Source organism: Thermobia domestica, chromosome 2 (genome assembly GCF_964235325.1).
Source record: "Thermobia domestica chromosome 2, izTheDome1.hap1.1, whole genome shotgun sequence".
Classification (NCBI taxonomy): Eukaryota; Metazoa; Arthropoda; class Insecta; order Zygentoma; family Lepismatidae; genus Thermobia; species Thermobia domestica.
In genome coordinates, this window is record NC_137455.1 from 296,412,930 (window position 1) to 296,426,349 (window position 13,420).

A 13,420-nucleotide genomic window follows, 5' to 3' on the forward strand; every position below is an offset into this window, starting at 1 on the left:
TCACCAGATCTGAACATCATTGAGCCATTTTGTTCTTAGTTAGAAAGGCGTATTCGATCTCATTACCCTCCACCAGCATTCCTTAAGGAATTGGAGCATGTTTTGGAGAAACAATGGTACAAAATTCCACACACCACAATTCAGGAGCTGTATACGTCCATTCCACGTCGCATCCAAGCTGTTTTAAACGCAAAAGGAGACCCCACATCATACTAGTTATGAGTGTCACACTTTTGCAAACGTTTTAGGTTTTTTTGTCCCACACCTGTATATTTCCGTTGCATCTTGGAGATGTTCAGTTAATCAGATATTCAGAAACGCTCTTCTGAACATCCGTGGAACTGGAAAATTAAAGAAAATCCCAATTAGAACGTTGAAACGTTGCTCATGTAAATGCAATAATTAGTTTTGAGCTTCAAATGTAACCAAGTTGAACTTTAGAAGCTACTTGAAATGGCACTGTTAAAAAGATGCTTTTAATTAGATTAAAATGTTACTAGAATTAATGTGTATTTTTTTTATAATAATGCAGTTACAATAATATGACTAGATATTGTATAATATGTTGATGAAGTTTTGGATTAAATTTGATACCTATCATTTTAGATTACACAACTATGATTTAGACTTTAAGCTTAATGAGTACTCAATGAAGCGTATTTTGCTGCCTTTTCCACTAGATACTACAATGAGAACAGTTAAAAATAAAGATTTTTAGGGTCTTTGCAATCGTCCATCGTAATCATTTATAGATTTCAGGCAAATTCTACAGAGTACTTAAAATCTGTGGTGTAATAAAACATTGTCTTTATTTCTGAAGTATTGTTTTAGATTATTAAGGGGCACTTTATTTTTCAGATAATTATGACAGAATTTTGCTAGCAATCAGGATTCAGATAAATATTAGAAACAAACAAAATAGTTGAGATTTCACATATCAAATGTGTAACAACTCCCTAAAACACAAGAATAATAGTTAAGTATAGCTCTTAAGTTAAGTATAAGACACATATAGTATGTATGTGTCTTACGTACATTTCATGACTAAAATATGTTGCAGAAATTCATGTCCAAATTATTAGTTCCATTGTTCGAAGAAATAGGCTATGAACCTCGTATGGCAAATGACCTAATTGAGGCTCTACATCGCTCTCAAATATTGAGCTGGGTATGCGAGCTCGAAGTCAGTGACTGCATCGACACAGCAAAACATCTGTTCAATCAATGGATGGCCCAGGAAGATCCTGATACCAAGAATCCGTGAGTACAATAATAATGTTTATTTTTACACTAACACAAGGACCCCCCTTGGCTACGTGCCTGACTGGACTCAGACCAGAAGAACAGATTTTACTTTATAAATACAGAAATCATTTCTAACAAAATAAGGGTCATTATTTCTACAAAAATTCGACTTAACACTCCGAATATGTATTAAATAATACACTTGGTTATAAACTTAAGTTCAATCATGTAGAAAGAACACAGTAACGGAGCCGATTATGTCATCTTAATGTTCAAAGATTGACTTTAAATGGTATTTGGAGCTGTATCTTAGGACTAGAAGTTGACTGATATATTTGCTTACATTTTTTTCTTCAAATAAAAGAATTAATACCTTATAGCTTTCACGAATTGTTTCTTCACAGTCTTACAAGTATTCAGTTACATTTCATAATCATCAAGGTCCATTTGGCAGGAAGTATTATGCTAAGTAGAATATTTACACTATGGAAATATACAACTTCTTTACAACAGTCTACCACTCAAAAATATTTCTAGAGCTGCAATTTAGAAGTAAGAAACGTTCTTGTTACCTGGAAATGTTTAAATCTAAGATTGCAGTTTGTCCTCCTTTGAAGGATATTTCTTGTATTTATTTGAAGGTATATTGGTCTTATAAAACTTTCACAGAGATACGCCGGGCAACAGTAACAAAATATCTCAAGTGAAGAGTGCAACTTTGGCACTTCCTGTTCTAAAAGTGGAATTTGGTCGTAATAAGATCTGAGTGTCAAGGTTGTACTTTCCGCCCAGATTGAAATATATTTACTGTCATCCGGTGTGTCTTTGTGAAAGTTTCATAAAATCAATATGCTTTGGAGGTAAATACATGATCTATCTATCTATCTATCTATCTATCTATCTATCTATCTATCTATCTATCTATCTATCTATCTATCTATCTATCTATCTATCTATCTATCTATCTATCTATCTATGTATATATAGACGCGGATTTAGGATATGTTCAATTGAGGGGCTAAACCATAGTTTGCAGCTTTATTCACTGTAAAGTAGGATTGAAGCCCATTTTATCCAGTGTGTACCTGAGCGTTAAGCGGGCTGCTATAGCTATAGTCCGTATAGCCCCTCTTGGATCCGCACGTATATATATATATATATATATATATATATATATATATATATATATATATATATATATATATATATAGCTGGCTGGCTACATGCAAATGAAAAATGTTATATTATTGTACGAATCTGAAGGTAGTTTTTTTTTTTCAGAATTGCCCCACATTTGAGACGCGTATTCTATTGTAAAGCCATAAAACATGGGACCGAGAAGGAATGGAATTTCTTGTGGGAACGGTACCGTAAATCCAATGTGGCTGATGAGAGAAGTACTATCCTATCCAGCCTTGGGTGCACCCGACAGCTCTGGCTTCTTCAACGGTAAGCTACTACATAATGTATCAATATATAAACATTATATTCTGTTATAAATAGTTGTCTATCCAAGAAGTAAGAAGATTAATTCCAGGTTAAAAGTAAACTACATAGAATCTCATTTTTATTGAAAATATCGGTGAAATCAATAACAAAATAAAACTTCTTCCTTTGAAGTTTTAGGGCATTATTATGTCGAAAGTTAGAACTTTTCTTAAAGAGGTAATATTTTTTATTACACTAGACCAAATTTCTAATTTTGGGTGATCGGTAGCGTTAGCTTAGTTGTAGAGTGCTCATCTTTGTTACTTGGGAGTCTTTGGGTCGATCCTAGCTTTCGTCAAATGGGTTTTGTAGTGGACAAATACCTGCACGTGGGTTTCCTAGGGTTTCTCTCTAGTTCCTGCATTCTGCCATTTCATTCATGATCACTTTCCCTTAGCCTCGGAACGTACAGTTCGGATTTTAAACTAAAGAAACGGATAATAGTATTTCAGGATGTATTTTAGAGAAGTGTATTTTGAGTAAATTCGTTTTTCTTTCACTCCTTCTCATGCTGTATAGTTCCGATTCCTTTTTGACTAACGGCATACTTTACTGAACGGCATACTTTACGTGATATCTCGATACACTTGTTTGTTTCTTTTATTTATAATAATATAATTTATAATAGGATAAAACTATAAAGTTTCTATAAAGTAGTGACTGTACAGTACTGTGGATCGTTACTACCTCTGGAGGAGTTCACTCGCACAGTCTGTAAAAAAATTCAACTAATTATTAAATGCTTCATGAATCTTAAATCCTAGAATTTTCCGACACTCCAATATGTCGATACATACTGATTAGAAATTGCTGTTGTATTGCATGTTCGTTGTCCTGTGTGTTTTCCTCTCACAAGTCAGTGAGCATTGTTTTAAGTGTTAGGCGTAGGCTTGCTAATGTATGTAGCAGACTGTTGATTATCCTGTATCTGCAGAGTAAACATTTATCAGTGGGTCTTCAAAAGAAATCGAAACGCGAGCAATGACAATTCTCCATGAGTTTCTCAACTGCCATAGTCAATTGCCAGGCATGATGATAAAATAGGCTCCCTACAATTATTCGAAAAGTACTAATAATAAATCAATAAATTAGTAAAGTGTGCACATTTGCTTTTAAAGAAATTTTTAAGTGTAGCCCTATATCAATAGCACCTGGCTTATGAATTTCGAGGTGAGTTTCTGTACAGCTTACGACAGATATAAATAAGCTAATGCTGTCTAATAGATTTTTTTACTTTTATCTTAGGTAATCAACTTACTATAGATTCACACTTTTATAGATATACTTTTCAATTTACTGGAAATGCTTACACTTTGAAACACATCAGATATTGATTTGACAACAGCAGGCAGGTGGCGACCGCAGCGCTGGGTTGTTGGTGGTAGTATGTTAGGTAAATCTTCATACTACGTGAAGAGCAGTAGAATGGCAGTGTTCAGCGATCTGAGTAGACGGTAATGGCGTATAAGAGACGGCTTCCCTCATTCCCCAAGAGGACAAATTGTAGGCACTCGGTTATGTGGTCCGAGCGTGATGGAAGTAACACGTGTGTCGAGTTTGTTTCGAAGGATAGTGTTCAAGGAGATGATGACTTACAAATTCACAGAAAAACGACATCGTCGAAGTGGAACAGTGGTCGGAAGATATACCTCTGTGAGAGGTCCCGCTAAGCATTATAGCAAATTGTCACTCACAACCGTCGGGCGACTGCGGTATAAATAACAGAGGAACTCGAGCACCAAATCCCGCAACCTGTGTCTAAGATCATAATCTACTGTGAGCTACATGACATGACATACAGGTTCGGGTTCCACTGACAAACCACTAATAAGGAACCGTAATGCTTTGTTATGACGACAATGTTGACGCGAACATGCAACATGGACCGATGATGACTGAAAACGTGTCATAAAGTTGAGTAAGTCATAGAACACCTGTTTTGAAACCATAGGCTGTATTTGTCCGTGGAGGACGCGCAATGAAGCATATGATTCGCTATGTCCTTGAACAATCGTGTAACATGATGGTGACCCTTCCATGCTGTGTGCAGCAATATTCTGGTTTTCAGTGTTTTCTATGATGACCGTTACCGACCGATTTACTGCCCGTGCTTATATCACTATTTTGTGGGATCATGTGCATCCTATTGTGAAGGAGTTGTTTTACATCAAAATGATAATGCCCCATTCGCACAGCTGAAGGTATTGAAGTATGGTTTGACGAATATTGGGATCTACACAAAATTGTTCAACCTCAGGACCAGAACATGTAGGTAATTGAACGTTTGTGATCCGTTGTGGAGTCACGAACCCAGCTCAGATTTCCACCTGAATTCTCTCACGGAACTCAGTGATATATTACACATAAAATGAAGAAATATTCCGCTTACTACCATTCACGGCCTCTATGAATCCATGCCACCAAATAACAGAGCTATTCTGAGGGTAAAATGCGGTCCAACGTTAAATTGATCTCGTACGTTGTACATTTCAGGTGTTTTCTTTAAATTAATGAGCATCTGTAACATAACAGTGAAGTTGTATTAAATATCGTTACAATTATACAGATTGCGTTTTAACTGATTACATAATATTGTTTTGATCTTGCAATTCAACAACTATTCAGATGAAAATAATTCGTGAAATAGTTACTTGGTAGTTACTTCATATGCGAGCATTATTTAGGAAACTTCAGTAGTAAACAGTAATTTTAATTTTATTTCCATTCTACGCAATAATTTGAACAATTTGTATAGGCTGTTAGATATTATATTAAGTTCGCAATCTGTACAGAAAACAAACTTTGCCATGCCAGCAGTCCTCAGTTCCTCTTAATTTTTTAAGGGCTAAAAACAAATATCTAAGATATTTTAATGTCAGTAGTACTATATAAACATAAAACATTTCTAAAACTGAATTTGTTTCAGGTACTTAGAATGGGGGATTTCCAAGGAATCCCATATTAGGAAGCAAGACAGTTTTTATGTGTTCTCTTCTGTGTGTAGAAACGAAGAGGGATTCTTCTTAGCCAAGGACTTTCTTGTGAAAGATATCAAGAAAATCTACGACTAGTAAGTATAGTAACTTGTAGTTTTGAAACAATGATTTTAAGAATTTCCATAATGGACATTTTATTGTTCTTTGGCGTCTCAAAGTGTACGATTACTCATTCTATTCTTCTTTCAGGCTATACACTGGAATCTCTACGGCCCCAAATGGTTCACTTTTTATATTGGTTTTAGAATCGACTAGTATTTTTGTGTTCTTACTTAGATCGACTTTTTTTTATCTCACATTATCCAACCCCGCCTAGTACGCTACTTTCTTCAGAAGAACTTTTCAATTTAGTATATGCACGTGGACATTACCTATATAGACAGCCAAAATAGGATTGAGTAATATTGGTGGATGAGGCAACTCTTTAAACGAGGTGGAAACTAAGATTAGAGTATCGTTTCATTAGAATATTGCTGTGCTATCTTTATGAAATGTCGATGGATCGAACAGACACTATCAAAGCAATAATAGAGGTGTATCTTTCCGAAAATAATCATATGAAGAGTAGCATCACCCACTAATAATTTTGTATCCACTTTGATATGGAATAGGTATGTAGTAAGAAAAAAATAAGGATGTAGTGACGATTAAGCTAAAATGAACACTCAGATATAGAGTAATCAATAGACTAAACATATTCACAAATAACAAGAAACAAACTGCTATATAATGAGTATGCAGCTAACGAAGAACACCGACATGATGTAAAGGTACACTTATGTCCAAAATTGTTGTCATATGTCTTTAGAAATTACATAAATAGAAATAACTCTCTTTCTTGTGATACAAAATGTCACATGTCTTCTTGGAAATAAGCAGAAAAACAAAACACATATTTCCAAAAAATATTTCAATAAAAAACTAAGAAATAAGCAAGTTACAATTAAAAGAACAAATCTCCGAAACTTTCATCGAAAAATTCTAAGTTCCATTTTTGTAAATATGGCAAACGCGCAGCGAAATTTACAAAGAGGGAGGGAATTTTATGCTTTGTTAGAAATACAACGTAAATCTGTCATAAGGTTAGTTACTATACATGTGACACAGCTCTAACAATCATTGCTATTAACCATTTTACATTTCAACAAAGGACTAAATAGAAATAAGCTACAAAATGTACGAAGCGATCAGGCATTTTGTGTTAGTGGTTTTGTTATATACGTCTGCCAAGGTCTAATCTTTACTGTGCCTTTGTAGAGTAGTCGGTTAAAGCTTGTTCTTTACATGCTTTATTTGTCCACGATCATCACTTCGAATCCCATACCCTATAGTAACTTTTTTTTTTTTAAAGAAAAGCTTGATTCTGTGAATTCCTTAAGGAACAATGTTTTGTTCTAATAATGCTCCTTAGTATTATTCTCTTCATTCTAGTTTATTTGAACATTTCCAAATAATATAGAATTTTGTCTTTAAAAACATTAAAATTGTCAAGACTTTTATAAAAAGCGAAAGCTTCATTTATAATGATTTTCATAACTGAAATTAGAAACTTACAAATGGTGGAATTTTAATTAACATATGACTAAACTTTTATGAAACAGTCATTAAATAAAACATTTACTCCGCATAGTTTCTGCAAGTAATATGTAGGAAAATAGACAGAAATAATGATCGTAAACTATTAGATGTCGATTAAAAATTAGGAGGGATAGTTCTAAAGCCAAGTAGAAAATTCTCTCTGCTTCATGAAGATAATAAACATTTTACAAAAATAATGGTATTTTTGCTGTATCGTAAATTTGTTTAGTAATAAATAAATAAAATACAATTATATAATTCAATCACTCTGACTCGGTAGCTTGAAGAGAAACTGTGTCGGCCGCGATCCTTCGGCTTTCTTCGTAGCACACGAAGGGACACGAAGTTGATCCGAACCAAGGGAAAGGGTGTAGAAAAAATAGCGACACGCCACAGAACGGCATTATATGTGTGAATGGTCACGGCAGTGACACGGACGGATCATGGCAGGGGAATGACATGGGCATGATACATTATGTGTGAATTGATCTTTAACTGAAAACTGACACATTCAGTGCACGAGGGAGTCAAGTTCACTTTTGATATTTTAGACATGTTTTATCTTTATGATCTCTAATTGAATCTCCTTTCAGAGCGCATAAGGTTCAAAGATTCATGTTCAGAAATTGTTAAAAATGCAAAATATATCTGTTGTGTAATGTTAGTTACTATACATATGGAATAGCTCTAATAATGATATTAAGCATTTTACACGTAAACAAAGGAATAAATAGAAATAAGCTACAAAATATGCGAAACGATCATGCATTTTGTGTTAGTGGTTTCCTTGCGTCTGCAAGTAGTCCGCTCTCAACTTACCTTTGTAGAGTAGTTACTTTGCGCTTGCTCTTTATATTTTATTTTTCCATAACCATCAGTACAAATTACTTACCCTACCTTTTTTATTATTAAGAGACGCCTGTTTTCTCTATTCGTTATAGTGTTTTCCAACAAGTAGTAGGGTGATTTGTTAAAGCATGATTTAGTGCCTCCCTTTTTTTCGATGATCATTAGTTTCAGCTACGTACCTACAGTATTTTTAAAATTCTGTTCGCGAGATTTTGTTATACAGCTCTCTTCTATTAATAAAAGGTATTTGATATTATTCTTTTTATGTTAGTAATTTGAATATGGGCAAACAATTCAAATTTTTGCCTTTAAACGTGTTAAAATTATCGAGAGTATTATAAAAAGTAGCAGCGCCATTATCATAACGCGAAAATGAAACTTTAATAAAACTTAATCAACATATTAATTTTAATAAAACAATACTTTCGTTTTAATCATGAAGGGGCTAAACCATGGCTATACAGAGGATGGCCAAGAATTTCCCATGTGGGTCATACCCTTTTATTGGGACAAGTGTCATCTTACTTTTCAAAAGGGGTTTATAAACAAAATTTAATCTGCCTATTTTATGAGTTTCAAAAGATACTATATTTTTATCACAAATTTGGAGCCGATTTCTCTTTTAGGATACCGATTCTAATGAAAGCAATATGACAAAAAAGAAAACTGATTCGACTATCTTCGAAGTTTAATTTCAAACGATTCAGTCATTATCCGTGATGAAAGTGATGAGTACAAACTATTTCTTCCGGGGGAGAATTTTAATACACAGGGTTAAAGTAGCACTGCAAAAATACTGGTTTCTTCGGAAGTTTGGACGGGAGTGGTAAGAATTTCATTGGTCCCAGGAGAAAATGTGCCCCTGTGCTATCCCTTGAAATCATCAGTACGTGGTGATGAGGCAATCAACATCAACTTAATTTTTACAAATTGCCCTTTCTCCTTTTAGAAGCCAAGCTATCGTAAACGCTGGGATAAGTCTTCACTTACTTCACTGACGAATTTATGTAGGTCTTATTAGATTCAAGTCCCTAACGACGGACTCACAGGATACACTACTTTTATCATGTATTTTGAATCTCCCTCCGCTTTAGGATATATATTTTGGCGACAGTGAGGTGGTGAAATCACGACTCTAGCCAAAGGATTTGGCGTGGGAGACCTGGGTTCGATTCCCGGAGGGAGCTCATGTGGTTCGGATTCCACATTAATCAGTAGGTCGCGTCTCATATAGCCTCGCTGTTGAAAGGGACCTTAAATTCAAAATCAACTCAACTCCAGCCAATTGATTCTGATTTTCAAAAATCCGTTTCACATAGTTCAGCGTTTACCTGTGATGAGGAGACAGAAAACTTCGATTCATATTTATATGTTGAGAAAGTATTATATAAATTACCTTTATACCTTTTCCTGTAGATGCTGAGTAGTATACATTTAGTGTGGTGACCGTAAAAGAGATGCCGCGCCTTGATAAGAGATAGTTTATCGATTGTTTAATTAAGGATAAGGGCAGATAGTGAGTATCGAAGAAGGTGACGAAATTGGGCCAGGAGGGGAAAGGTCAATTGATTGATAAAGAACACGTGATGTGTTTCACAATGATAGATGACGGAATAATGTTAGGAAAGGTTGAATGACCACTACGAAGGTCACAGTGGATGCTCCCTACCGCATGATCCCTGGAAATGGCCCCCAGGACCCAAGATTGACCCCTGTATAGGGACCACGGTTTTTAGGGACATCCTCCCCTTTTTAATGAAATTATATTTATGTGAACACAGGAATTGAACTCGGGAAAATAGGAAATAACTTTATTTTATTTTATTGCATTATTTACCCATACTTGGTGCCCGTACTAAAGACGGAGTCTTGTTCTTGCACATCCATCACCGAAGAAGTTAAGACATGAACTGAGGTTTTGCGCGCTTTGGAAATTCGGATGAATTGACCTTTGTACGATTACATAAACTTGTTGAACGACGAAACATCATGTGACGATGAGTAATTTTGACCGTTGATACATGACTAAACATCATATGATAAGTAATTGGGTGTACAACTGTGTGATTAAGGAACATGTGATTGATGACTCACCACTTTGATTAGGCATAAGGTGAACACGTGATGAATCTGAAAGTACTTTAAATACAAGTCCTAAGAGAGAAAATATATAAAGACAGAAAATGCAGTCCTATGAGAAGAAGGATTACTGCGATATTAATATTGAAGCATCATTATCTGATGCTGAAACAGAATTATATGAATCATCTTCAGATGAAGAATTTGATATTGACGAAATAGATTCATCAGTATTTACAGTTTCAGAAACCCCAGCATCATCACCATCATCATCAAGATTTTGGAGTTTAGACTGTTCTTGTAATAGTCAAAATGTGGACCGAGAATGTATAAAGAAAGCTATTGAAAAATGGGAATTTAACGACACGTTAATATGTGATGGTTGCAGAGAAGGATCGTATCATGTGTATGCGCATGATTGTATGAATCTACCCCCAAAATCATTGGAAGTCCGTGCTTGGAGTGTTATAGCAAGCCCTAGTGTTGAAGACGATGTGTTTTACCTGTATGCCAACACCCACATTATTGGAATACTAACAAGAGAAAAATTTTATGAAGCATATTTGGAATTATTAAATGATATAGACTATTTTCCGGAATTACTAGAGGTTCTATTAAGAAAAGACAGAAGGAAAAATGTATCCGAATAGTGTGAGTGTTTTATGTGTGTTATGTAGTGTTAAAAATATTAATGTGAATTGTGTATTAAAAACAATAAATGTATACTTACGTGAGAATAATCCGCTGGATTGCACATCAAGTACTCTTCATGATATTGGATCATTTGCAGCAAAGTATTTATCTCTTGATAAAACTCCTGGTGAACTTTTTGAATTGTATGAACAAGAACATAGTGAAATCTCATTTATATGCTTTATGCGTAAAATTTGTGATCTTTTAAAAAATACAGAATTTGTTGGACAAATTATACCATATTTCATTCAGCGCACAAATGAAATTTCACCTTGCGTAAATCAATACATTATTGATATTCAAGGTTTTAAAATGTCTGATAACGAATTTATTATTCGTGAGTTTTGTCTTAGCGCATGTGATGATGCAGTAAATTTCCATTGCTTGGTAAAATCACCAATAGAATATAATTTATTGTCATTAGGTTGCCAAAAACAAATTGATTGGCTGACATTGAATTTACACGGATTGAACTGGGATAGTAAAACAGGATATACTGTATCATTCATACGTAACCTTGTATATCAATTATGTACAATGAATTCAACCTTTTATTGTAAAGGTTTAGAAAAATCTCTTTGGATTAAGAGAATATTTGCATTAGATAATGTTATTGATTTAGAAACGAAAGAATGTCCAGCGTTAAATGATTTGTGTGGAAATACATTTAATGAATATTGTTCTTTTCACAAAAATGTTGTAAAGAAATCAGGATGTCCATATCGTAACGCACAACAGTTGAATTACTGGTGGAAATATGAAAGATCAACAGCATTAACTAATGCATTATCAAGATTGTAACGAGGATTTGCAAATTAAATGCATAAATATAGTTTAAAAATTTTTATTGTAAAAAATATACAATAATAAAAAATAAAAAAAATACTTGTGTTTTCTTTTTAAAATGTTGTTTACATGTTTATAAACAATATCATCATTCTTTTTTAAATTTTTGTTGTTAAACAATTTTAAACACTTTTCAAATGATTGAGTGCGAATAATATGATGCAAAAAATATAATACAAAGTATCCGCATAACACAGAATCATCGTGCTGATATTGTTCACTGTTTGTAAAATACAATTTAGTATTTTTGGATAATTTTTTTTATTTCCTTGGGAATGTCCATAGCAAGACTGTCAGAATAGAATCCATGTTTTTTCTCATTAATGTACACTGCTACCCAGTGTGATCCACTTGAATTGGATGTATCAAGATTAATTACAAGTGCTGCAGGTGGTTCTACCATTACAGGAAGTTTATCAATAGGATAAATCCCGGTAACACTTGCACCAGTCACTTTATCAGTCACTAACACTTTTAACAATTCGTCACTATACATGATTATTATTTTTCTTAATTATAGTAGGTATGTAATTATCACTGTTTTTCACATGTAAAACATAATTATACACTTTTACATATTCACTATATAGTAATGCTTCATGAATACTGCACCTATATTGTCCAAAACGATGTTTATTATGTGCACACTTGTGAACGTAGAAACTTAATGCAGTATACTTTGGACAGTCTATTTCTTCCAAATTTGTAACATTTCTTTGCAGAATTTCTTCAAGAAAACACTTTCTAGTTAATCCATACGTGTAAATACTGGTGGTATTTGAACAATATGATTGAATTATTTCCTTAAGAAGTGAATACTCTACATCGCCTTCGTGCGAGGTAATGCCATATACATTTTCACTTAGATATTTGTTTGTATTTATGATTGGCTGAGACAGCTTATTTAATGGATATGGTGGTTTAAATATCCAATTTTGTAAAAACGGAACGTCAGGATTTACAATTGCTAGTTCCTTTACAATAAATTCCTCATCATTATTATGGAATGCGGAGAAGTGTACAACAACCCTCATTCTACTCAACTGAATAAATTAGAAGGTGTTATCAGTATTAATATTTCTATCTTTGTCTATTTGTGCTAACGAGTCAAATTGCGCATAGACAATACATGTACTTGGTTCAGTTAAAGTTTCTGAAAATGATACTTTTAAATTTACAGGAGAATCACGAACTACATCCCAAGTGTTGTCATCTAAAGTACCAGTTGGAGATAGAATAAAAGCATACAGATTATATCCATTAGGATATTCTTCAAGAGTAACAGTATGTGAATAATTTTGATAATATATACCAGTACCTGATATCAGAGTATAGTAACTTAGAAGTTATAAATCATTATTAAAATCAGGAGTAAGGGGGTTGGGAGGGAATGATTTTGATCCAACATGTAATTGCAGTTTTTTAACGTTAAAGTTTCGGATTAAGATGTGATTTACCATTGAAGGATGTGTTGGAAATGAAACCAATAACCAGACCTTTAGGAACATTACCCAGAAAGAGATTATCAAGGTTATATGACTTGACTTGTGCAGGAATAGTATAAGATCTTGTTTCTACTCTTGTGAGAGGTAACTTGGCCGTTTCTGAAACCATTCGTGTATTTAATTGCATAGCTAAATCTGCAG

At 33.9% G+C, this 13,420-nt stretch overlaps 1 protein-coding gene and 1 long non-coding RNA gene across 2 annotated transcripts in view; one reads left to right on the forward strand and one right to left on the reverse strand.

Annotated features, from left to right (window-relative positions):
* LOC145678598 (aminopeptidase N-like) overlaps window positions 1-13,420 on the forward strand; it is a 210,131-nt gene that overhangs the window by 140,160 nt on the left and 56,551 nt on the right. The window contains exons 10-12 of the mRNA XM_081748941.1: window positions 1,061-1,260; window positions 2,527-2,694; window positions 5,660-5,803. Of these exons, the coding sequence (XP_081605067.1) occupies window positions 1,061-1,260; window positions 2,527-2,694; window positions 5,660-5,803 (512 nt within the window). The remainder of the gene's footprint in view (window positions 1-1,060; window positions 1,261-2,526; window positions 2,695-5,659; window positions 5,804-13,420) is intronic.
* The window catches only part of LOC145678599 (uncharacterized), a 245,489-nt gene that overhangs the window by 80,066 nt on the left and 152,003 nt on the right, over window positions 1-13,420 (reverse strand). The window lies entirely within an intron of this gene.